The sequence below is a fragment of the Mesocricetus auratus genome, unplaced genomic scaffold (genome assembly GCF_017639785.1).
Source record: "Mesocricetus auratus isolate SY011 unplaced genomic scaffold, BCM_Maur_2.0 Super-Scaffold_100054, whole genome shotgun sequence".
Lineage (NCBI taxonomy): Eukaryota > Metazoa > Chordata > Mammalia > Rodentia > Cricetidae > Mesocricetus > Mesocricetus auratus.
The window spans coordinates 2,780,807-2,805,459 of record NW_024429231.1 but is presented as its reverse complement, the minus strand read 5'-3'; the positions used below and the strand labels follow the sequence as shown (position 1 = coordinate 2,805,459).

At 49.5% G+C, this 24,653-nt stretch overlaps 1 protein-coding gene across 2 annotated transcripts; it reads right to left on the bottom strand.

Moving 5' to 3' along the window:
* Positions 1 to 530: 530 nt before the first annotated feature.
* Tmem143 (transmembrane protein 143) lies at positions 531 to 24,596 on the bottom strand. Of its 2 annotated transcripts, none has more exons than XM_040736006.1 (8): positions 24,492 to 24,596; positions 23,738 to 23,969; positions 22,309 to 22,413; positions 8,088 to 8,282; positions 6,805 to 6,935; positions 5,295 to 5,574; positions 1,924 to 2,113; positions 531 to 1,538 (listed from the first exon to the last, which is right to left on the bottom strand). In XM_040736006.1, exons 2-8 carry the CDS (start codon positions 23,945 to 23,947, stop codon positions 1,315 to 1,317), a joined length of 1,335 nt encoding a protein of 444 aa, XP_040591940.1. In that variant the 5' UTR covers positions 23,948 to 23,969; positions 24,492 to 24,596; the 3' UTR covers positions 531 to 1,314. The 2 variants fall into 2 exon arrangements, with proteins under 2 accessions (XP_040591940.1, XP_005084745.1); XM_005084688.4 differs by lacking the exon at positions 24,492 to 24,596 and adding an exon at positions 24,301 to 24,464.
* Between the last annotated feature and the right edge of the window lie 57 nt (positions 24,597 to 24,653).

Sequence of the window (24,653 nt, the reverse complement as noted above, 5' to 3'; positions counted from 1 at the left end):
CTCAGCTCCTTTCTCCTTCCTAAACAACACCCATCCTCTCCAGTCTCATCCAGAGCTCAACTCCCAGATTCTCTGCCCTGGGACACCAGCTTCCTAAGGGCAACCTACCTAGGTAAGATCAGGATGCACCAGTTCTCCCTGAGGACCTCATTAGAACTGTCTCCGTCTCCTCTGCCTGCTCTCAGGGACCCAGGCTGCTTTGCATTTCTGAGTTGATGATCTCCATACTGCTCTCCTTTCTAGAACCCAACTTTTCTCACACCAGTAGAGGCCACCTGTACTACTCAGGCAGTACATAGCCCGCCCTACTCAGGCAGTGGGACAGCTGGGTTTCACAGGCATCACCCTGGCAGTGTACCATTGCATGCTGACAATCTGCACTCCTGCACTGGTCTTCTTGGCTGAGACCCAGACTCTTGCAAGCTAGGCTTCCCTCAGGCATCAGTACTTCTAAGATTCCCGTCTGGACCCAGCCACACCCTCTTTCCAGGATTCTGTCCACCCCTTCACTTGCAGCCACACTAACCAGATTTATTCAACATTATTTATTCCTTTGGAAGAGGTAAAGCGATAAATATTGCACATGTAGGGGGATCCAGGCAAAGTGGTTTCTACAGCAAGACAGAGCAGGCCTGGGAGGCTGCTGGGGCCTGAGCTGGCGTCATCTTGGGGTGGAATGCTGCCGGCCCACGTCTTCTTTGGGGCAGGAAGTTCCCAGTGCCTTCAGCCAGAACGGATCAGCTGCAGAGCAGATGGTTCATCTCACATGGATTCACAGAGCAGACTCCTCCAGGGATTCTGATTGGCTGCCCATGGTTGAGGTGCCCAGTGTCTGTCACCCTCAGTGTGCCAGGAGTAGACGGCTTGCGGGCTCCAGTGGGCCCCGCCCAGGTGCATGTGGCGGGCAGATCCTGTGCAGGCTAAACAGATGACGGAGCAGGGCCTCCAGGCACAGCTTTCATAGCCCGGCTGGTCTCACTGTGGCCAGCTCTGGCAGCTACAACCCAGCAGCTGTGTCAAACCTCCCCATGCCTCGCCCCCTCCACCAGGTCAGGGTGAAGTTTCTGTCAGGGGCGGGGCTGAGAAATAAATTACAAGCTGAAATAAACAGCTTTGACTGGCTGCTTACCAACTGCCAGCGGCCCTGATTGGCTACTCTTAGATCTATAGCATAGCAAAACTAATGACCGAGCAGAAATAACAGCTGTCAACAACCAAGAGTCCAGGTAGGAGATTTGGTTGCCACAATTGACACCTTGCTATGGAGGAGGTGAAGCTTGGCACCCTGCCAATGTCGGGCCTCGTAGTAAATGGTCAGGGTGATGGGTAGCTACCACCTGGCACAGCAGCCTGCCAGGCCTCTGGAGTGCCTAGGACCAGTGGGTCAAGTTGTGGCAACTCAGCTGGTGGGAACAACCCGAAGCTGGGAGTCAGGGCTTGCAGGTGGGCCAGGGCCCGAGGTCCATTGAAGGCCACATCACAGCCAGACTGGGCTAGAAGCCAGCTCTCCACCTCAGACTGTAGCCACTTGGAGGTCTCTGTGGGGAGAGACTATGTTCAAGCTGGAGCTAGAGGAAACCTGAGACTGAAGGCAGCAGGGAGAGCCTGGGGGGACAGCAGGGAGGGCCTGGGGGGGACAGCAGGGAGGGCCTGGGGGGACAGCAGGGAGGGCCTGGGGGAGGGCCTGGGGGGACAGCAGGGAGGGCCTGGGGGGACAGCAGGGAGGGCCTGGGGGGACAGCAGGGAGGGCCTGGGGGAGGGCCTGGGGGGACAGCAGGGAGGGCCTGGGGGGACAGCAGGGAGGGCCTGGGGGACAGCAGGGAGGACCTGGGGGAGGGCCTGGGGGACAGCAGGGAGGGCCTGGGAAGTAACAGGGGAGGCCTAGCAATAGCAGGATGGACCTAGGTGACAGGGAGGGTTTACCTTCAGGTAGGCCTTGGGCGCCCCCTGGCCTGCGGGCTAAGAAGCTATGAGCCAGCAGGGCCTCTTTGATGTGCTCCTCTTGTGCGCGGAGGGCCAGGGCACTGAGCAGTTCTGAGTTGTTGGATGTGCTGCGGTAGTACAGCATGTGCGCCAGTTCTAGGGCCTGGGCACTTCTGCGCTGTCCAAACACCTGTGGGAGCACAGGCTTAGAAACAGAGGTGCAGGGCCACTCAACACCACAGTGCCCTGACAGCCTAGGTTGGGACTGAAGCCAAAATGCACCACCCTCTGCTCTGCTATCTGGCAACACGTTAATGGGCTGTGCAAAGATTTTAAACATGGGTTTTAGCCTAGGAAATTCCAATACCAATATGTCACTGTCAAGTATTCTTCCATATTCCCAGATGACGTGTCTAAGATGTGCTTTATAGTGACCCAGTACAGAGAGACGGCGGTGCTGTGATGTAATCAGAACACTGGTGCTGGCTACATGAGAATTCAGGCTACCTTATCTCTGCATGTCTCTAACCTTTCCATAACTGAAGAACAGTTTGGGACACTACACTGTAAAGAGAGCCACAGGTAAGGGCACTCCTGGTGCAGTCCGAACCCTCTACCACCCCGCCCTCCCGCACGCCAGCCGCAAACCCACTTCTAGTCAGGGTGTGAGAGCTCAGGGCCGCCCTGTGCCTTTGAGTTGCCTCTGCCATCCCCTGCCAGCTTGGAGCCCTTGACTGGATGGCCTGCAGTAGCATGGCACGACAAGGTTGGTGCTGCGAGGGCCCAGAAAGTCAGTGCACATGACAGGAGTGTCTGCACTGAGCCGCTAAGCCCACCCGTGCCAAATTCAACCTGAACTGACGCAGCCGGGGACTCACAGCATGACTGACGGGAACTTCTTAAGAGCCCACACCATGGATTCTATCCCTGTCCTGGAACCAGTTGCCATAGAGGCAGGAGCCCTGTGCTAAGGGACCACCATGCATGGAACAATTAGCTGGGTCTCTTGTCTTCACTTGCCAAGACTGGTGAAGAGTTCTCATGACTAAAGGAGCACGCCATACACTGACCTGCAGACACGCCCCCAACTCCCCATTCCCCGTTCTGGTGACCCTACCTTCTATGTGTCACAGTCTACAACCTATCACCATCCACATCCCTCCTGGCCAGCTTGTCCGTCCATGACCCATCCCGCCCCCTGCCTCCTCCCGGCTTCATCTCCCCATCCTTGAGGTCAGACAGTATCAGCCCCTGGCTCAGACTCTGAATCTCCCAACCCAGTGCAGCCCTCACAGTGTACATGCTGTACCACGTGTCCCCTGTGCCCGCAGACCCTGGCTCCGCACATGACAAGCCCCACAGTCTGTTCTTAGAAAACACTGCCTCTTCCTCACGGCTGCCCAGACAGCAGGCGCATCCTCAGGCTCCTACAACCCATGCTGCCACACCTGTGTCCACAGGCCTTCGGCCCCAAGAGGGGCTACATGTCTCCATAGCCTCCAGGCTGCCCCTGTCCTGCTCTGCACAGAGAAGACAGGCAGAAGGTAGGGTGTCCAGAGACCCATCCACACTAAGTGATCCAGGAAGGCCTCGGGGAGCTGATGGCCTCTAGACAAGGGATAAGGAATGCACAAGGGTGACTAGCCCAGTGAGAGAGAACACATTCAGTCAGAGAGACAGCACATGTGTACACAGTTTGGACAAGCAGGACAGATTAGGCGTCACAACCACCGAGAGCAGAAACTGGGGGTGGGGGTGGGGCTGGTGTAGCGATGGTGAAGGACTATAACCAGCCACGAGGTAAGCTGAACAGGAACCACCACAGTGAGAAGGCAGGGTAGGGCTTGCTCTGGGTGGGGCTGGGAACGGGCTGCAGACCCCACCTGGAGGATGGAAACAAGACGGGCACATGGCCATGCTCCCATGAAGAGCAGGTACGGGAGATGCTGGCTGTAGCAGCCAGTGAGAAGCACAGCTTCAGGTCCAGCCCCAGAGACCCAAGGTGGAAGAGCTCCGCAGCAGGAAAGGGGTCTGCATCCTGTTCCGAGACAGGAGCTGAGGAGCCAGGCAGAGAGCATATGGCTCCACACGGTAGAGACAGGGCAGGATCGGGACAGGGGCCTGTGGTACAACAGCAGGGGCACTGACGCACAGAAGGAATGAATACTTAGCCATGTGGAGGGCTGGGGCTGGGGCCCCAGCTGAAGTATGAATAAGCGGTAACTGGGGACCAGAATTGGACAAATTGGGCCTTTCTACCCCCGAGAGGCTCTGCAGCCCCTGGGACCACTGAGGAGCGAGAGGAGGGCTCACCTTGGGCAGCATCTCCTCCCCAGAACAGGACGCCCTGCTCTCAGTCTCCCCCCACTGTGCCTGTACCACAGCAGCTCCTCCCTGGGGAGAGAGCCCAGGACGTGTGGGCATGGGCCACGCTGGCCACGCTGCACACCCTCTCCCCACCCCTTGTGCGGCCCTCTGTACCCAGTCACCTTGCGGCCAGTATGGCGTGGCCATCCTTCGTAGGATTTCTCACAGACCTTCCCAAGACAGCCTGTCAAGAGCGCTGAAGGCAGCTTGGGAACTAATGAACTGGCAGGCAGAGGATGGGAGACGCACAGCTTGTGGCAGCCCCAGAAGAATGAGAGGCCACCCTTCCCATCTGTCTCAGCCAACAGGGCGAGCAATGGCAAGGACACACGCTGGTGTCAGCCCCACCTGCCCTCTTTACCCCAATCCTAGCTCTGGGTAACACCTACATGACAAGCCCTGGACTCCCAGCTGCAGCTCAGAAGGGAAGCTTATTAGCTATACAATTTCCTGGCCCAGACTTGGAGTTTCCAAACCTATCTTTTGGGGCTAGAGCTGGCTCTCTCAGTGATCACAGTAGCCCTCCAGGAAGGAAATTCAGGGAACAGAGTCCCACTGTAGTAACCATAGTCACCTCATCAGTGACCTCACATGGTACTTCCTGTCCTGTGGCCAGGCTCAGACCGACTCATTTATTCCCTGCCCTCCCCTCTCATCAGGCCCTGCCTTCATTCTTATTTTGCAGTGTAGGAGCCGGGGCAAAGAGAATTTAAGCAACTGACTTAAGACCACATAGCTGGAGAACAGTAATCATATTCAAATCCAGCCAGTCAAGCTCCAAAGTATATGTCCCTAATGTCCTTAAAATGCCTGTGCTCCACTGTGACTCTACTCTGCTGATGAGCTGAGGCACGGGGAGTCAGAGGCACCTGCTGAGGTGAAGGGCGCTGATAAATGAAGGAAGGAGGGTGTAAGGGCATTGTGTACCAGGATGAACGGTGCATGGAGGCCTTGACAGGGGGCCCGGCTGGGCAGTCCAAGCAGCAGGGACCCAAGGTGCTCACCTTGGAGGCCCTCAGGCCCATGAAGGCAGCAAAGAGCAGCAGCAGCAGGGAGGTGGCCATCTTGAGGTCAGACAGTATCACCATGCCCACGTTGACGAAGAACACAACTCCCGAGACCACCAGCATCAGGTTGAGCAGGGCGCGCTGCAGCATGGGCGTGCGCACCTTCAGCTCCGGCAGCAGCTGCTCTAAGCCCTCCAGTGGGGTATCCTTGAAGCTCTTCAGAACCAGATGCCCATGTTTGGTCCGGGCTGCCAATACCACACGCTTGAAATATCTCCTGAGGGCCAGAAAGGAGGGCGTGAGTGAGAGTGAGGGGTGTGAGGCCAGAGCCCTCTCACTTAGGATGGCTACTCTTGGCTGTCAGCTTGACCACATCTGCAATCAACTAAAACCCAAGCTGTTGGGCATTCCTGTGAGGAAGCGCTTGACTGGGCTGTCCCTTGGCAACCACCTTCTAGTGACAGCCTATATAAAAGGCCTGGAGGCGCACGCCTTTGACTCCAGCACTCGGGAGGCAGAGGCAGGCAGATCTTTCTGAGTCTGAGGCCAGGCTGATCTACATAGGGAGTTGCAGGCTAATTAAAGCAACATAAGGGAAAACCATGTCTCTAAATGAATAAATAAATGGTCAGGAATAAAGAAGCTTTTGCTTTTTCCCCGCTTGCTCTCACTCTCGCTAGAATATTTATTCTGCTACTGAGGCATTCCTCTTCCTAACTTCAGGGTTTCAATCAGCAGCTCTCCAGAAACCTTGAGGACTGAACAACTATTGGATTTTCCATCATGATCACAGCCTGGAAGCTAATCTAATAAATCAAACACACACACACACTCAGCTCTGTTCCTTTAAAGAACTCTGACTAGCTGGGTGGTGGTGTACTTGGCAACCACCTTCTAGTGACAGCCTATATAAAAGGCCTGGTGGCGCACGCCTTTGATTCCAGCACTCGGGAGGCAGAGGCAGAGGCAGGCAGATCTTTGTTAAGTTCAAGTCCAGCCTGGTCTACAAAGTGAACTCCAGGACAGCCAGGGCTACACAGAGAAACCCTGCCTCAAACAAGAAAAAAAAAAAAAAGAAGAACTCTGACTAATACACACCTGAAACTCCACATCTCCAGGCTGAATGGCCTTTAGGAAAGCTACCTGATCACAAGGAGTTGGAAATCACATGTCCAACCATGGGGATTGATTAATTACATATTCCTTTTATTGGACCTGTCAGTTGTTCATCCAAAGCGCGGCTCTGCCACCTCTGGATGCGGCCTCCTCTCCTGGCTCTCACGTTTCCTCACCTGGAAAACGGAGATGACAGGCCCACCCCTTCTCTTCCTCTAGAAACAGCAGTTCTCACTCGGGAAGAAAAGGCTACGTTTCGACAATCTGTACCTCCCCGTTCTGCACTTCTCCCTGGGGCCCAAGACACCAAAGCCAGACACTGACCTGTCAGTCCCCTCTCAACTCAAAACTTGCTCCCTTTGCTGTAACTGGGGAACAGGGGCCTCCTCACCTCTCCACAGGGGGCAACTTTCTGAAGAAGCCACGCTTGGAGCCCACACTGGACATGTGGGGCATCTGCCCAACTCTCTGGCCCAGGGCCCAGAACTGCATGTAGATGTACTGATCCAAATTTATTGTCACCTGGTAAGGGGGAAAAGGAAGCAGAGCAGCTGAGCTTGAGTCGGTGTTAAGGGCGGGGTGCCCGAATGCACATCCTACTCAGAAAGGACCCTGGCTTTCGTTGCCAATCGTGCAGTGTGTAGCAGAGGAGTCATGCATGGTTATTCACATACATTGCCTAGGGTTGGGCCTGCACACAGGAGGAGTCTTAGAATCTAAAGCAGCACTGGTTTTAAGTCTCCATTTATGAAGCAACTACAAAGACAAGACATTGTCACTTGAACTATGACTCTCCATCACTGGCAGATCACATCCTAAAATATGGCAGAATACATCTAGACAAAATACATTTTAAAATTCACTAAATGTGGAGCTGGAAGATTTAGTATTTCTTCAGTTTTGTTGACTTGGTGGAAGGGAAGATAGAGAGGGTTTTGTTTGTTTGTTTGTTTTTGGTTGTTATTTTTTTGGTGGGCTTTTTTAGAGACAAAACAGTTTTTCAGGGAATATTGAGAGACAGGGTCTCACTATGTGGTCCTGGCTGTCCTAGAACTCACTATGTAGACCAGGCTCCACCTGCCTCTGCCTCCTGAGTGCTGGGATTAATGGGGTGTGCCTCCACACCCAGGCTTTAGTTTTCTTTTAGGTTTATTTTTATTTTATATGTATGGGTGTTTGGTCTTCATTTATGAAAGTGCACTGTAGCTGGGCAGTGGTGGCTCATGCTTTAATCCCAGCACACAGGACACAGAGGCAGGCAGAGCTCTGTAAAATCGAGGCCAGCCTGGTCTACAGAGTGAGTGCCAGGACAGCCAAGGGTACACAGAGAGAGAGGAGAGAGCGCACTGCAGGCATGCCTGGGGCCCACCTGTAAAAGCAGGAAAGGGTATTGGATTTCCTGGGGCTGGAGTTACAGATAGCTAGAAGGAGTCATGTTGTGCTAGGAACAGACAACCCTGGTCCTCTGCAAGAGCAACAAGTGTCCTTAACCACCTCTCCAGCCCCTGGGATGAGTTTTATATTCTTTACCATCGAATTCTGTCAGGTGGCAGCATGGCACTTGACCCTGAGGCCCTCATCTGATGGCCCTTTCCTGGCAGAGGGCACTGAAGTGGTTGGAGAAGGGGGAGCTTCCTCTAGGCAAGCAAACGTGGCTCCGCTGGGGACAGGTACCTGGACCTCATCCTGAGGGTGATGGACGACAAGTGCATAGGCCAGGGCATCTTCAGAGAGTGGAGAGAAGTTGGCCTGAGCCAGCAGGGGCTGCAGAGCCTGGAGCACGTCCTTCTCGCTGGACAGACGCTGGGGGTCGGTAAGGGACGGCTGGTCCAGGGTCTCCCTATCAGGGTTGATGGGGTCATACAAGGCCTGAGGAGAGATAGGAGATAGAGATAGAGATAGATAGAGATGGGGAGGTCACGGCATGGGGACGCGGGCCCCTGGGGACTGAGAAAGCCCAGAGGTGGGTCTTCCAGGATAGAGTGTCACACTGCCACAGGCATGCTGAAACACATGTGCAGGGAGCTGGGGTGGCACACATATTTAGTCCTGCACTTGGGAGGCAGAGTCAAGTGATCTCTGTGAATTAAAGCCCAGCCTGGTCTACATAAAGAGTTCCAAGGTAGCCAGGGAAACATAGTGAGGCCCTGTCTCAAAAAGAAAAACAACAAAACATTGTACAGACAAGCTCAGCCACAGCTCCAGCTTCCTTCTGAGGTCTGCCTGAGTAAGTGATCTCCCCTTCTCCAAAGCAGCTGCAGGAGGCCAGATTACCTGGTGAAGCCTAACCTCTCAGCAGCCAAGGCCAGGTCACTAGGATAGGTCCACGTAGGGACTGAATGGAGGTGACAAGCACCCCTCTGGAAGAGCAACAAGTGTCCTTAACCACAGAGGGTGCAAGCCTCAATCCCTGCCTGGCCTGATGAGTGAGTGATGAGTGCTTTAAAATCCGTACGTCAAGGCAGTGGGCCTCATGTACTCTGGCTAGGGAATCCTTGAAGAAGCAGGCAGGGAGATGTTTTGACAGGGTATGGTGGAGTACACTGTCATCCTAGCTCTCAGGAGACTTAAACAGGAGTAAGCCTGGCCTCTTTAAGACTCTATCATAATGTGGAAACCATGGTCCTCTCAGCAGCAGCGAAGGCCCAGCCCGGGATGTATCTGAGCTGTGCAAAGTGATGATCAGTTAAAAGCTGTCTGCAAGCCTCCAGCCCCTCCCCATGGGGACCACTTCCTCTGACCCAAGAGAGCTCCCACCATCCTCAGCACAATATGGTATGGCACCTGCCTCCAGGATAGTGAGGAAAGTAAATGCTTTCCCCAGGTCTCCCCTGTGTCCCCTCCTGGATGTACCTGACTAACCTTCCCATATAAGAAGTTAAAAAAAGAAGGAAGGAAGGAAGGAAGGAAGGAAGGAAGGAAGGAAGGAAGGAAAGAAGGAAGGCAGGAAGGCAGGAAGGAAGAAAGGAAGGGCGCAGCGCCCTGGGCCTGGTGCCAAGGCCTATCTTTCCATCTTCTAAAGAAGCTGAAGTGGCCGGGTGTTGGTTGCACATGCCTTTAATCCCAGCACTCGGGAGGCAGAGGCAGGTGGATCTCTGTGAGTTCGAGGCCAGCCTGGTCTACAGAGCCGATTCCAGGACAGCCTCCAAAACAATACAGAGAAACCCTGTCTCGAAAAACCAAAAAAAAAAAAAAAAAAAAAAAAAAAAAAAGAAGCTGAAGCAAGAACACGGAAAGCTCAAAGCTGCTTGGGCAACTTAGCAATATCCTGCCTCAAAACTGAATGAACACATGAATGAAAGAGTGAATGAATGGGGCTCCTCATGACATGCAATAGTAGAGCACTTGCCTAGAATCCCCTGTTGAAGGTTTGGGGGTGTGGTTCAGCATCCTGGGTCCTAGGATGGCTAAAAAATTTAAAAGGAGAAAATAAGAGTCTTCAGTCCCCTCTGGACCCTGCCCTGTGCCTGAGGTAAGTGGGAGCTCTGCTCTTGGCCCCAACTCCTGACATCCCCCTGCTTCCATCTCCCTGGACATGTTCTGCGCCTAGAGTGGACCCGCCCCGCTGGAAAGGACCACCCTAAGTCTGACCACACCACAGTGTTCAGTCCCCTTCGGTCCCTGCCCTGTGCTTGAGGTGAGTGGGGGTTCCGTTCCAGACCCCAACCCCTAATATCCCCCTGCTTCCATCTCCCTGGGCCTGCTCTACACCTAGAGTGGACCCGCCCTACCAGATAGGACCACCCTGAGTCTAGCCACACCTCAGTCTTCAGTCCCCTCAGGCACCCTCCCTGGGCTTGAGTCCTCAGTCCCCTCAGGTCTCCGCCCTGTGCTTGAGAGTGTCTCAGACCCACCTGTACCTGTTGTGAGAACCATCAGAGTATTGGACCTACTTGAACGCACTGGAAGAGATCCTTCAACCCAAACCCACCAGGAGAGGAAGAGACCCCACGAGCTCCCACTGAAAGAAGGGATGGGAAGACGGCAATATAGAAACACAGCCAGCAACAGAAAAACGAGGATGACACCACCAGAGTCTAGAGACTCTACACCAGCAAGACCTGAGCATCCCAACACACATGAAACAGAAAAGAATGACCGTCAAAACAACCTCCTGAAAATGATAGCGGCCCTCAAAGAGGATATGAGAAAATCCCTTAAAGAAATAGAAGAAAAGACAAACCAAAAAAATGCAAGAAATAAACAAATCTCTTAAGGAAAGCCAAGAAAAAAACAATCAAACAGATGAAGGAAACAATTCAAACAGTTCAAGATCTGAAAACTGAAATGGAGACAATAAAGAAAAAACACATTCCGAAGGAATGCTGGAAATAGAAAAGCTGGGCAAACGGTCAGGTACTACAGATGCAAACATAACCAACAGAATACAAGAGATGAAAGACAGAATCTCAGGTGTTGGAGATACACTAGGAGAAATGGATTCATCGACAAAAAAAAAGTTTTAAATACAACAAATCCCTAACACAAAACATCCAGGAAATATGGGACACCGTGAAAAGACCAAACCTAAGAATAATAGGTATAGAAGAAAGTGAAGAAGCCCAGCTCAAAGGGGCAGAAAACATATTCAACAAAATCATAGAAGAAAACTTTCCCAACCTGAAGAAGGAGATGCCTATGAAAGTACAAGAAGACTACAGAACACCAAATAGAGTGGACCAAAAAAAAAAAAAAGTCCCCTCGCCACATAATAATCAAAACACCAAACAACCAAACATATAGAATAAAGAAGAATGTTAAGAGCAGCAAAGGAAAAAGGCCAAGAAACATATAAAGGCAAACCTATCAGAATTACACCCGACTTCTCCATGGAAACTCTGAAAGCCAGAAGGTCCTAGATAGATGTTCTACAAACACTAAGAGACCACAGATTCCAGCCCAGACTACTATAACCAGCAAAACTCTCAATCACTATAAATGGAGAAAACAAGATATTCCATGACAAAACCACATATACACAATACGTATCCACAAATCCAGCCCTACAGAAAGTTCTAGAAGGAAAACTCCAACCCAAGGAAGTTAACTACACTCAAAATAACATGGGCAATAGATAATTTTACTTTACCAGAAGCCAAAAATAGGGGAAAAACTCACACACAATACCACTACCAAAAACAGATCCAAAGCAAACAAGAATCAACAATCAATGGTCATTAATATCCTTAAATATAAATGGAATTAACTCACCTATAACAAGTCATAGGCTAACAGAATCCATCCTGCTGCATACAAGAAACGCACTCAATTTCAAAGACAGACGTTACCTCAAGGTTAAGGGTTGGGAAAAGATTTTCCAATCAAATGGACATAAGAAGCAAGTGGGTGTAACTATCCTAATACCTAACAAAATAGACTTCAAACTAAAATTAATCAAAAGAGATGAAGAAGGCCATTTCATATTCACCATAGGAAAAATCCATCAGGATGAAGTCTCAATTCTGAACATATATGCCCCAAATACAAAGGCACCCACACTCATAAAAAAATTACTAAAACTCGAATCACACATTTATAGTGGGAAACTTCAATACCCCACCCTCACTACTGGACAGGTCCACAAGACAGAAACTTAACAAAGAAACAATGGAACTAACAGAAGTTATCACCCAATTGGGTCTAACAGACATCTATAGAACATTTTATCCGAACAAAAAAGAATATACCTTCTTCTCAGCACCACAAGGAAACTTCTCTAAAATTGACCACATACTTGGCAATAAAGCAAACCTCAACAGATTTTTAAAAAATGGAATAATCCCCTGTATCTTGTCAGACCACCACGGCTTAAAAATTAGAATTCAACATCAACACAAATTGCAGAAACCCCACAAACTCATGGAAACTGAACAATGCTCAATTTTATCACCCCTGGGTAAAGGAAGAAATAAAGAAAGAAATCAAAGACTTCCTAGAATTCAATGAAAATGAAGGCACAACATACCCAAACCTATGGGACACTCTGAAAGCAGTTCTAAGAGGAAAGTTCACAGCACTAAGTGCCCACATGAAGAAACTGGAGAAGTGCCACACTAGAGATTCAACAGAATGCCTGAAAGCTCTAGAACAAAAAGAAGCAAACTCACCTAGGAGGAGTAGACACCAGGAAATAATCAAATTGAGAGCTGAAATCAATAAAGTAGAAACAAAGAAAATAATACAAAGAATCAATGAAACAAAGAGTTGGTTCTTTGAGAAAATCAACAAGATAGACAAACCTTTATCCAACCTAACCAAAAGACAGAAAGAGAACATGCAAATTAACAAAATCAGAAATGAAAAGGGGGACATAACAACAGACACTGGGGAAATCCAAAGAATCATCAGGTCATACTTTGAAAACCTGTACTCCTCTAAATTGGAAAATTTAAAGGAAATGGATGATTTTCTGAATAGATATCAATTACCAAAATTAAATCAAGAACAGATAAACAATTTAAACAGGTCTATAACCCCTAAAGAAATAGAAGCAGCCATAAAAAGTCTTCCAACCAAAAAAGTCCAGGTCCAGATGGCTTCAGTGCAGAATTCTACCAAAAATTCAAGGAAGAGCTAATATACTCTTGAAATTGTTCCACACAACAGAAGCAGAAGGATCACTTCCAAACTCTTTTTACGAGGCTATAATTACCTTAATACCCAAACCACACAAAGACACAACGAAGATAGGGAATTACAGACCAATCTCCCTCATGAACATTGATGCAAAAATACTCAATAAAAAACTGGCAAATTGAATCCAAGAACACATCAGAAAAATCATACACCATGATCAAGTAGACTTCATCCCAGGGATGTAGGGATGGTTCAACATAAGAAAATCCATTAATGTAATCCACCATATAAACAACCTGAAAAAGAAAAACCATGGCCGGGCGTTGGTGGCGCACGCCTTTAATCCCAGCACTTGGGAGGCAGAGGCAGGCGGATCTCTGTGAGTTCGAGGCCAGCCTGGTCTACAGAGTGAGTTCTAGAACAGCCTCCAAAACAATACAGAGAAACCCTGTCTTGAAAAACAAACAAACAAACAAAGAAAAACCACACGATCATCTCACTAGATGCTGAAAAAGCCTTTGACAAAATACAGCACCCCTTCATGATAAAGGTCTTGGAGAGATCAGGAACATACCTAAACATAATAAAAGCAATATACAGCAAACCAACAGCCAACAACAAACTAAATGAAGAGAAACTCAACTCAATTCCTCTAAAATCAGGAACAAGACATGGATGTCCACTCTTTCCATATCTCTTCAATATTGTACTGGAAGTGCTTGCTAGAGCAATAAAACAACAAAAGGAGATCAAGAGGATACAAATTGGAAAGGAAGAAGTCAAACTTTCACTATTTGCAGATGACATGATAGTCTACGTAAGCGACCCAAAGAATTCTACCAGGGAACTCCTATAGCTAATAAACAACTTCAGCAAAGTGGCACGATACAAAATTAACTGAAAAAAATCAGTACCTCTATTGTATATAGACAATAAAGGGGATGAGAAAGAAATCAGAGAAACATCACCCTTTACAATAGCCACAAACAACATAAAATATCTTGGGGTAACTCTAACCAAACAGGTGAAAGACCAGTATAACAAGAACTTTGAGTCTTTAAAGAAGATACCAGAAAATAGAAAGATCTCCCATGTTCTTGGATAGGTAGGATCAACATAGTAAAAATGACAATCTTACCAAAAGCAATCTACAGATTCAATGCAATCCCTATCAAAATCACAACACAATTCTTCACAGACCTTGAAAGGACAATCCTCAACTTTAAATGGAAAAACAAAAGACCCAGGATAGCCAAAACAATCCTGTACAATAATGGAACTTCAGGAGGCATCACCATTCCTGACTTCAAGCTCTATTATAGAGCTATAGTCCTGAAAACAGGTTGGTATTGGCACAAAAATAGACAGGTAGACCAATGGAATCGAATCAAAGACCCTAATATTAACCCACACACCTTTCAACATCTGATCTTTGACAAAGAAGCTAAAACTATACAATGGAAAAAAGAAAGCTTATTCAACAAATGGTGCTGGCGTAACTGGATGCTGGCATGTAAAAGACAGCAGATAGATCCATATCTATCACTATGCACAAAACTTAAGTCCAAGTGGATCAACGACCTCAACATCAATCCAGCCACACTGAACCTCTTAGAAGAGAAAGTGGGAAGTACCCTAGAACGAATTGGTACAGGAGACCACTTCCTGAACATAACACCAGTAGCAAAGACACTGAGATAGACAATTAATAAATGGGACCTCCTGAAACTGAGAAGCTTCTGTAAGGCAAAGGACACAGTCAACAAGACAAAAATGCAGCCCACAGAATGGGAAAAGATATTCACCAACCCCACATCTGACAGGGGGCTGACCTCCAAAATTTACAAAGAACTCAAGAAGCAAGTCTCCAAAACACCAAAGGATCCAATTAAAAAGTGGGGTACAGAACTAAATAGAAAATTCTCAATAGAGGAGTCTAAAATGGCTGAGAGAAACTTGAGAAAATGTTCAACATCCTTAGCCATCAGAGAAAATGCAAATCAAAACAACTCTGAGATACCATCTCACTCCCATCAAAACAGCTAAAATCAAAAACACTAATGACAGTTTATGCTGGAGAGGATGTGGAGAAAGGGGAACACTCCTCCACTGCTGGTGGGAGTGCCGACTTGTATAGCCACTTTGGAAATCAATATGGAGATTCCTCAGGAAAATGGGAATCAGTCTACCACAGGATCCAGCAATTTCACTCTTAAGCATATACCCAAAAGATGTACACTCATACAATAAGGACATCTGCTCAACTAAGTTCATAGCAGCATTATTTGTAATAACCAGAACCTGGAAGCAACCTAGATGCCCCTCAACTGAAGAGTGGATAGAGAAAATGTGGTACATCTACACAATGGAGTATTACTCAGCAGGAAAAAAAATGAAATCTTGAAATTTGCAGGCAAATGGATGGCACTAGAAGAAACCATCCTGAGTGAGGTAACCCAGTCACAAAAAAGACAAACATGGTATGTATTCACTCATATATGGATTTTAGACATGGAGCAGGGAATTGCCAGCCTACAATCCCATGGCCAGAGAGTCTGGGAAGCAGGGAGGACCCTAAGAGAGATAGGCGTGGTAACCTAGAGAAGGGGAATGGGACAAGTTCTCCTAATTGGATTGGGGGAAGGGGGGAGAGGAGGGGAGCAGGAGATGGGAGAAAAAGAGGGGAAGAAGAAGGGAGAGGAGGACACGGGGGAGCAGGAAGGTTGAGTCAGAGTAAGAATAGAGGAGAGAACGATGAGAGACACCATAATAGAGGGAGCCATTACAGATTGGAGGAGAGATCTGGCACAAGTGAGATTTTCAGAGATCTACAAGAATGACACCAACGGGCATTAAGGCTACCTTAAATGCCCTCCCCTGATAATGAAATTGATGATTACCTTATATGCTATCCTAGAACCCTCATCCAGTGGCTGACGGAAGCAGAAGCAGACACCCAAAACTAAAAACCGAATTGAACTCCCAAAACCCAATTGCAAAGAGGAGTGATGAGCAAAGGAATCAATACCTGGCTGGCGAAACCCACAGAGGCAGCTGACTTAAACAAGGGGGAACACATAGACCCCAGACTGATGACTGAGAGGCCAGCATGGGACTGATTCAGACCCCTGCCCCCCAACCTGGGTGTCAGAGAGGAGGCCTCGGCAATCTATGGGACCTTGGAGAGTAGATCAGTATTTATTCCTGGCATACAAATGGACTCTGGGAGCCCATTCCACATGGAGGGACGCTCTCTCAGTCTGGACACATGAGGGAGGACGTAGGCCCTGCCCGGGATGATATGACAGACTCTGAAAATCCCTCATGGAAAGCCTTTCTGTCCCTGGGGAGCAGAGGAGGGATGGAGTGGAGTGGAGGAGGGGAGGGTGAGGAAAGGAAACTGGGAGAAACTTGTGTAACAAGTTAAATAAAATAAATGATTATAAAAAAAAGGAGAAAGTAAAACAGACAGACCCAGCAGATCACATGGGGATGAAATGCTGCCATTTCAAGGGACAGAGGGACAGCAACATGGAAGGAACTGTTTGTCCCAGGGCCCCATCAGGATCTCACATCAGTGTGTCATGCCTGCGCTTCAAATCACTGAGGCCCCAACATCCCATCAAAATATCAGCTGTTTCCCCTCCAAAATGTCCCCTCCAGTTCTAGTGTCCTCAGGCTGTGTCAGCCTGTCACTCCCAGCTCCCTCTAGCCCTCCCCTCCCGGATACTTCACCTGCAGGTTCCTGCCTACCATCACCCCATATTCAGCTCCTGATCTCACACACGGAACCCCCATCTCTCCTGACCCCTCCACTCCCACCTGAAGGGTGACCTTGGGGCTTCCATTTACCTGTTGGCTCTCTCCACTTAAAAGGAACACAAAGCCACACCCCACAGCTTTCTACTGAATTTGGAATGAAATGTGAATCTTTTTAGAGCCCCTCAAATCTGCCCTAGACCTCCATAGTTTGTGCTGACAACCACCCCTGATGCGCTGGGGGTGGGGAAAGATCAGGGGGAATTCCAGCTGCTGGCCTATCTTGTCCCAGACAGTGTGACTCGCCTTGGGAGAAATGGACCCAGCCCACCACTGAGGGGCAACAGGTCTTGGGGTATCAGAGCAATCTCTGAGCAGGTACCCAAGGCAGTGGTAGATGCTCCATACGGGACAGCTTAAGCAAAGGCTGATAGAGGGAGTATTTAGACTTCCAATGCCAGTGAGCAGGGAGATGCTGGGTGTACCCATACCTTAGCTTTCACATCTGTAAGTAAGGGTGACAGGGGTCCCATTTTCACATGCTGGAGATGTGCAGGATTTTCATTCACTCTTTCCATCCTTCACTGAGATCTCACAGCAGTGTGCAGAGAATAGGCTGGCTGCAGGGCCCATAGGACTTGAAGGGAGGTCTTGAGCCCATCTAAATGGGGAGGCCATGGGCAGGGCTCAAGCAGAGTTGGCCATAGACCACATCCACAGATGAGCAGAATGACCCTGATAAGGACTGCAGCCTTCAAGGATGAGGGTGAGGGAGGGACTGTATCCTTCAGGAACCACCACCAGCCAGGTTCTCCTCTGAGAGCTTCAAGCTAGAAACCTAGGCATGGCACATGGCCTGATGCACCTCCTCCCCGTGCTCCTTTCTCTTCCTTCTCCCTGCCTCCCTGCTCCTCTCCCTCCTCTCCCTCCTCATGAATCTGCTGTCCCAGCACAGACATGCTTTTCCTAGTTCACTGTTCCCCACCAGCAATGAAGATCTAACCACCACGAGCTTCCCATTTGGTTTTGCTTGTTGTCATTTTTTAAGATTTTTTTATTTTATGTGTATGAGTGTTTTTCCTACATGTATGAATATTACCACATGCATGTCTGGTCCCTACAGAAGTCAAAAAAAGACATCAAATACCCTGGAGCCAGTATTGTGGACAGTCATGAACCACCAGGTGGGTGATGAGACCTGAACTCAGGTCCTCTGCCAGAGCAACAAGCCCTCATAACTGCTGTGGAACATTATTCTAAGTAGGCAAAGGTTGTTACATTTGTTTATGCTGTGGAGTATTACCTGTGTAAAGGTGTGTTACTTTTGTCTGCGCTGCATTTGTTTAATTGTGTAAAAGATGTGTTGCGTTTGTTTTACCTTGCCTGCCAAGAGCTAGGCAGATAAAGGATAGGCAGGGTCGACAGGCAGACAGAATAAATAGGAGGAGAAATCTAGGCTCAAAAAAGAGCAAGGAGAAAACAGAGAAGGAGGAGAAGGAGGGAGACCGACAGGGGCAAGAAACCAGGCAGAAGCCAGCCAACTTGACAGACTAAAGACAGCGGGAAAGTAAGATATAAAGAAAGAAAACAAGGTAAAAAAACCCCAAGGGCCGCTGGACATTGGTGGCACACACCTTTAATCCCAGCACTCGGGAGGCAGAGGCAGGCAGATCTTTGTGAGTTCGAGGCCAGCCTGGTCTACAAAGTGAGTTCCAGGACAGCCTCCAAAGCCACAGAGAAACCCTGTCTCAAAAAACAAAAACAAAACAAACAAACAAAAAAAAAACAAGGGAAAATGAATGTAAACGAAGGGAAACAGGTTAACTATAAGAGCTAAGCTAAGGGCAAGCATTCAAAACTGGATGGTCTCTGTGTCATGATTTGGAAGCCGGTTGGTGGCCCCCAAAAATGCCTGGTACACCTAACTGCTGAACTCTCTCTCCAATTCATGGCCTCCCCATCTAGATGGGCTCAAGACCTCACAGAAAACCTCAAGTCCCATGGGTCCTGCAGCTAACACATCCTATGAACTCTGCTGTGAAATCTCAATTAAGGATGGAAATAGTGAACAAAAATCCTGCACATTTTTCTGTTATGCTTGAATCAAGTTAGAGGCATATTCCCAGCATGTGAAAATGGGACCACTGTCATCCTTACTTACAGACATGAAAACTGAGGTATGGACACACCTAGATCTGCCAATTATTTACAAAAGCCCTTTAGTGCTTGGGAGGCTGAGGCAGCAGGACAGTGCATTTGTGGATTTGAGGTCAGCCCAGGCTACCAATGAGACCACACAACAATAAATAAAGTCATTGGCTGGGCATTGGTGGCGCACACCTTTAATCCCAGCACTTGGGAGGCAGAGGCAGGAGGATCTCTGTGAGTTTGAGGCCAGTCTGGTCTACAGAGCAAGTTCCAGGACAGCCTCCAAAACAATACAGAGAAACCCTGTCTCGGAAAAAAAAAAGTCCTACCAAGGTTTCCATTGCCTTTGGGAAGCTGAATCATATACCTAGAAAGCCTTACAAAACTTCTGTGTAATATCGGTGTGCTTGTATATGATGGAAGAACACAGGATAGCTTTGTGAAGTTGATTCTCCTGGGGCTGGACTAGGTCACCAGGTTTGCATGACAAGAACTTTTACCTGCTGAATCACCTCATTGCCCACTGTAGAGCTTTTGAGGAACAACAGGTTTCATTTTATTATAAGACTTTCTTTAAGATTCATTTTTATGTTTACTTATGCGTGTGTGTTTACTCTGAAGTCCAGAGGATCACAGATGCTGTAGTTACAGGTGTTTGTAAGCCACCTGATGTGAGTGCTAGGGACCAAAAGGTCCTCTGGAAAAGCAGCACATGCTCCAAGCCACTGGGCCATCTCTCCAGCCGTGTGCACGTGTGGACTACGTGTATATAAAATGCAATATGAGATTACATGAGCGTGTGTGGGAGTGTGCACACGCACACACGCATGCAAACACACACACATGTATATATATATATAATTTAGAATGAGAGTATATGAGGCTGTGTGTGTGCACTTGAGTGTGCACACCATGGCATATGTGTAAAAGTCAGAGGATAACTGAAGGAGTTAGTTCTCTCCTTCTACCATGTGGGTTCCAGGAATCAAAATTAGGTTCCCAGGCTTGGTGGCAAAGCACCCTTATAAACTGAGCCACTGGTCCTGCTTGGTTTTTTGAAACAGGTTTATGTAGCCAATCCTGACCTTGAACTCCTGATCCTCTACCTCCCGATGCTGGGTTATAGGAGTGCACTACCAGACTCCGTCCCTGCAAGGTTAAACTTAAAAACCACACGAGGTCAGTTGCTGCAACAGTGGGTCTTGCCAAGCTGCAACTGGCCCCATTTCAGAATCTGCACACTGACCTCCGTGCAGAGTCACAGCCAGCTGCCTTCACTGCTCGGACCACCAGTCCCTCTCCACCACAAGTGGCTCCAACTCTTGCTTCTCCCCACCATTCGCACTCAACCCCTGAGGGCATCTACAGGCCTGATCTCAAGGCTCAATGAAGCCCCACACCGCTGGAGAATAAAAGGCAATGGCCATCTGGTGGTAACCCGTGTCCTGGGGCCTCCCACCTGAGTCCTAGGCTTGTACAACCCAGAACTGACCCAGTCCTCCGTGCAGTTTCCGGTTACCCCCAGCAGGGCCCAAAGCCTGCCCACTCACCATCTTGCCTGCCTCAGTAAGCAGGCCCCAGTGTGAGTTGTTCTGAACACACTATGTTCAGAGCAGACCTGGGATCTAACCATGGACCTGATCTGAGCACACAGCCGGTGACCCAGAACCCAAGGTCAGCAGTATCTCCACCTGCAAGGTTTCCCCCTCGCCAACTCCACCTCCCATGTCCTGGGGACTGTCTACGCAGTGAGGCACAGGACCAATGCTGGGGGCTGTGGTTGCAGGACTTTACTATGCCTTTAGCCCACTTTCTACAAGACCACCAGAGGGCGCCTGATCACGCGGCTCATAGGTCCTGTTCCCTTGTGCAAAATCCTCAATTACTTTTTGTTTTGTTTTGTTTTGGGGGTGGGGAGTGTGCGCAGCACCCACCTAAGGCACCTCCACCTCCTAGCACCTGACCAGGAAATTTGCCTCACCAATAGGGGTATACTCATATTCTATTTTGCACCTCTGTGTATTTAAATTTTTACAAAGCAGGGCCAGGAATGCTGGTATATGCCTTTAATGACAGCACTTAGGCTGAGGCTGAGGCTGAGGCTGAGGCTGAGGCTGAGGCAGAGGCAGAGGCAGAGGCAGAGGCAGAGGCAGAGGCAGAGGCAGAGGCAGAGGCAGAGGCAAGCAGGCAGGCAGATTTCTGAGCTCAAAGCCAGCCAGGGCTATACTGTGTGACCCCATCTCAAAGGAAGAGAGGGAGGGAAGGACAGTAAATTTTATATAGCAAAATATTTTGAGCAGAAACAAGCAAAACTCTACTTCTAGAAGCACATGCACCCCAATGACAGAACATGGTGGCAGGTGAGGAGGCCTGGGACTGAGAATGTACTTGTGGCCTCTGTAAGCTCGAACTTTCCCAGGTCCTCCCTGGGCCTGGCTTTTTTGTCTGCACAAATGGGGCTTGCAGCAGCAGGGAGGGCTGCATCCGGACAGTGTACCCTAGGCCCTGCAGGGGACTGCTGTTCAAGGCAGGGCAGCCAGAGGCTGGAGTGTGGAGTCAACAATCTATGGGGTCCCAACCTCACACATCTCAATAAATTTCTTCCCCTCACCAGCTGGTGGGAAGGAACCCTAACCCAGGGACATCCTTCATGGTGAGCATCTAGTTGACCTGCAGTCTTAACTACTTCAAGTGTCCTCTGCTGTCGCTATAACTTATGGCTGTGCCTGAAGCACTCAGTTCAGTCTAATCTATGGAAGAGCTACAGGAAAAAGGTCAGCCTCCATGCCAAGATGTGACAATAACAGGTTAGACTGAGGTGGTGAGGATACAGCCCTCGTGGAGATCAAAATCCTTACAGGAGACCACAGAGCTCTTGCTCACCCCTCCCACACGTGAGGACAAGGCTGAGAGCATCAGGTGTGAATGAAGAAGCAACCCCATGAGACCCCAGATCCTGAACACCTTGAGCTCAGACTCAGGGACATCAGGCTCTAAGTCAACAAGCTGCTCAATAACTAACCTCCTCCAGGCATACTGGCACACACCTCTAATGCCAGCGCAGAGGAAGCAGAAATGGTGGGTCTCTGTGAGTTCAACAACATCCTGGTCTACACAGATTCTGACCAGCCACAGTCTACATAGTAAGACGGTGTCTCATTTAAGAGAAAGAGGAAAAAAAGGAAGGAAGAGACCTAAGTCCTTTCTCCCAGCAGATCCCACAAACTGACATTTTACATTCATTTTATTTACTGGCTCCCCATCTGAAATGCCAACTCCATGAGGGTATGGCTACGTTTGTCCTGGTCTGTCCTCAGAACTCAGAAGACAGCCGGGGTGGAAGCCCGTGTCAGTCACCATGTATTCCTCAGACAGAGCAAACACACATGGCAAGGCTGGACGGCACCCTTACCTGCAGCCTGGCCAGGAGCTGATGGTAGTGGAACAGAGTACAGAAGTCCACGTGGCCTGCGAATGCCTCCAAAGCTGCGCTCTCTGCCGGGCTGGAGTGAAACTCCTGACACCCACAAAGAAAACCCGGTTAGGCCTCTTTCCTTTTCCCAGCGACAAACATGCAGGATGGGAAGTCTGGGCTTTTAAATGTCTTGCTTAAAAGATGGATTTGGCCGATTGTACAGAGCCAACATCCACAGCACAGGGAAAGCAGGAGGCCTCCAGATCCAGAGGCTGGGCGCATTCGAAGAATGGGTAGCGTGTGGCAGGTGCTCTGCTGTGGCAGAATGTGATCCCCCAGAGAAGGGCAGGGCTGTGGGGTTAGGGCCTAGTTTTTCAAAGGGGAACTAAGGCTCAGTGGAGCCATGTGATGAGGGTCACGGTAGGCCCAACCGGCTGCAGAGCAGCACATGAAGACAACCGTTATCCAGACAAATGTCCAAACCTGAGATTCAGTTTCCTCATGAGCAGATGGCTATGCAGAGTTCGTTCATTCATTCATTCATTCATTCATTCACTCGTGTGTGTGTGTGTGTGTGTGTGTATGTGTGTGTGTGTGTGTCATTGGACTGTATGTATGTATATGTACCAGGTATGAGCCTAGTGTCAGCAGCAGTCAGAAGAGGGCACTGGGTCCCCTGGACTAGAGCTATGGGTGGTTATGAACTACCACGTGGGTGCTAGACACAAACCTGGGTCTTCTGCAAGAGTAACAAATTCTCTTAACTGCTAAGCCACAGTCCCAGCCCAACTAGGGGAGATTTTAGTGAGACCGTATGTGTTCATGTGTACACATATACAAAGTCTAGCACAGGACTTAGTACACACAGCAGGCGTCAATAAATAACTGCTATATTAATGACCATCTTCAGCAGTGGTGGGGCTGACGGTGATGGCGGGCTGAGGACTCAAACTCTGGAATAGGCGCTCACCTGTAAAGTGGAATAGTGGTGGTCTCTGGGTTGTTATGATGGGTCCATACATGACAAACATGTGGCGCCGCGCCACAGAGTTAAGAATTCAAAGTGTGATGATAATAGTTATGACTGCAGCTTTGTAGGTACAATTTTATTTCGTGGTAGGAAGTAAATGATAAGGGTGATGGTTATATCTATTTCAAGGGGAAAACTCATGCCCCAGAGTGCCTGTTCAAGGCGCGGAAGAAGCCGGGGCTGGCATCTCATCTGATGAGATCCATCAGGCATCTCATCTTGGAGCTCTCGCCTCTGCCATACCAACTCTTGCGACCACTAGGAGCGGTACAAGGACCAGGAACTACAACTCCCAGGGGGCACTAGAGCAGTTCTCAACAGCAGGTACAGAGGTGCAGTCGCACGGTCGGCTGGAAATTGTAGTCCCCGGGCTCCTAGACCGCTGATGGGCAGTACCTGTGTCAGGAGGCGGAGCAGCTGCTCCTTGGAGAACGGAATGAAGCGCTCGCGGTACTGCTGAGCCCAGTCGCGGGGTTCCGTGGGGTTCCACATCTTTCGGTATACCCCCATCCTGCTCGCCAGGGACGACAGAGCCCGGGGAGTCCCGAAGAGAGCAGGCACCAGGGACCACACTCGGACCTTGGACCCCCAGGTCACATGCAACATGGCCAGCCCCCTTTCCCAGAGCCTAAACATAAGCAAATGAGGAGGTGTCAAAGGTCAGCTGGAGGTAGAACCGCCGCACACCCCGCCCTTCAGGGGCATAGTCCTTATTCAGGCTAGCTAATCTTTGTCTGATTGATCGCTGCTACACTGCAGGGCTAGGTGGGTTCCAGACTAGGGTCGGAGGTCGTAGTTTGGAGCATTCTGCAGGCCGGGGGACCCTGTAGGGGCACAGGTGGTCTCCTCGGAGCTTGGACGGCGAGGTGGATCTCAGGAGTGTTGGGAAACCAGGAAAAGTTAATTGCGGGTACCGGGCCGTCCTCCCCGGGCCATGCAATCCCCCACACTTCCCTCACCTTAGCCGACGCGCGACTGTCATTGAGCCTTCTGCGCATGTGCAGGAAGAGGTCTTGGGGCCCAAAGGATAGGCTTCAGCAAGCAGTAAAACGCATGCGCAGAGCCTGCGTCTTTGAAACCTTTTTTTTCCAAGAGCCTTTCTCTCGACTGCGCATGCTTCACCACTAATCTGGGTTTAGGTAATACGCACGCGCCAAAGTAGCGTCACCCGGTTCGCTGTTTCAAAGAGAAGAGACGGGGCCCGGGCGACAAGTCCGGAGGCTAGGGCGGGGCCGGGCCTTCGAGCGCGCGCCCGGCCAACGGCGGCCCGCCCAACGTCTGTCGGGACCACGCCCCTTTTCTACTCAGCTTG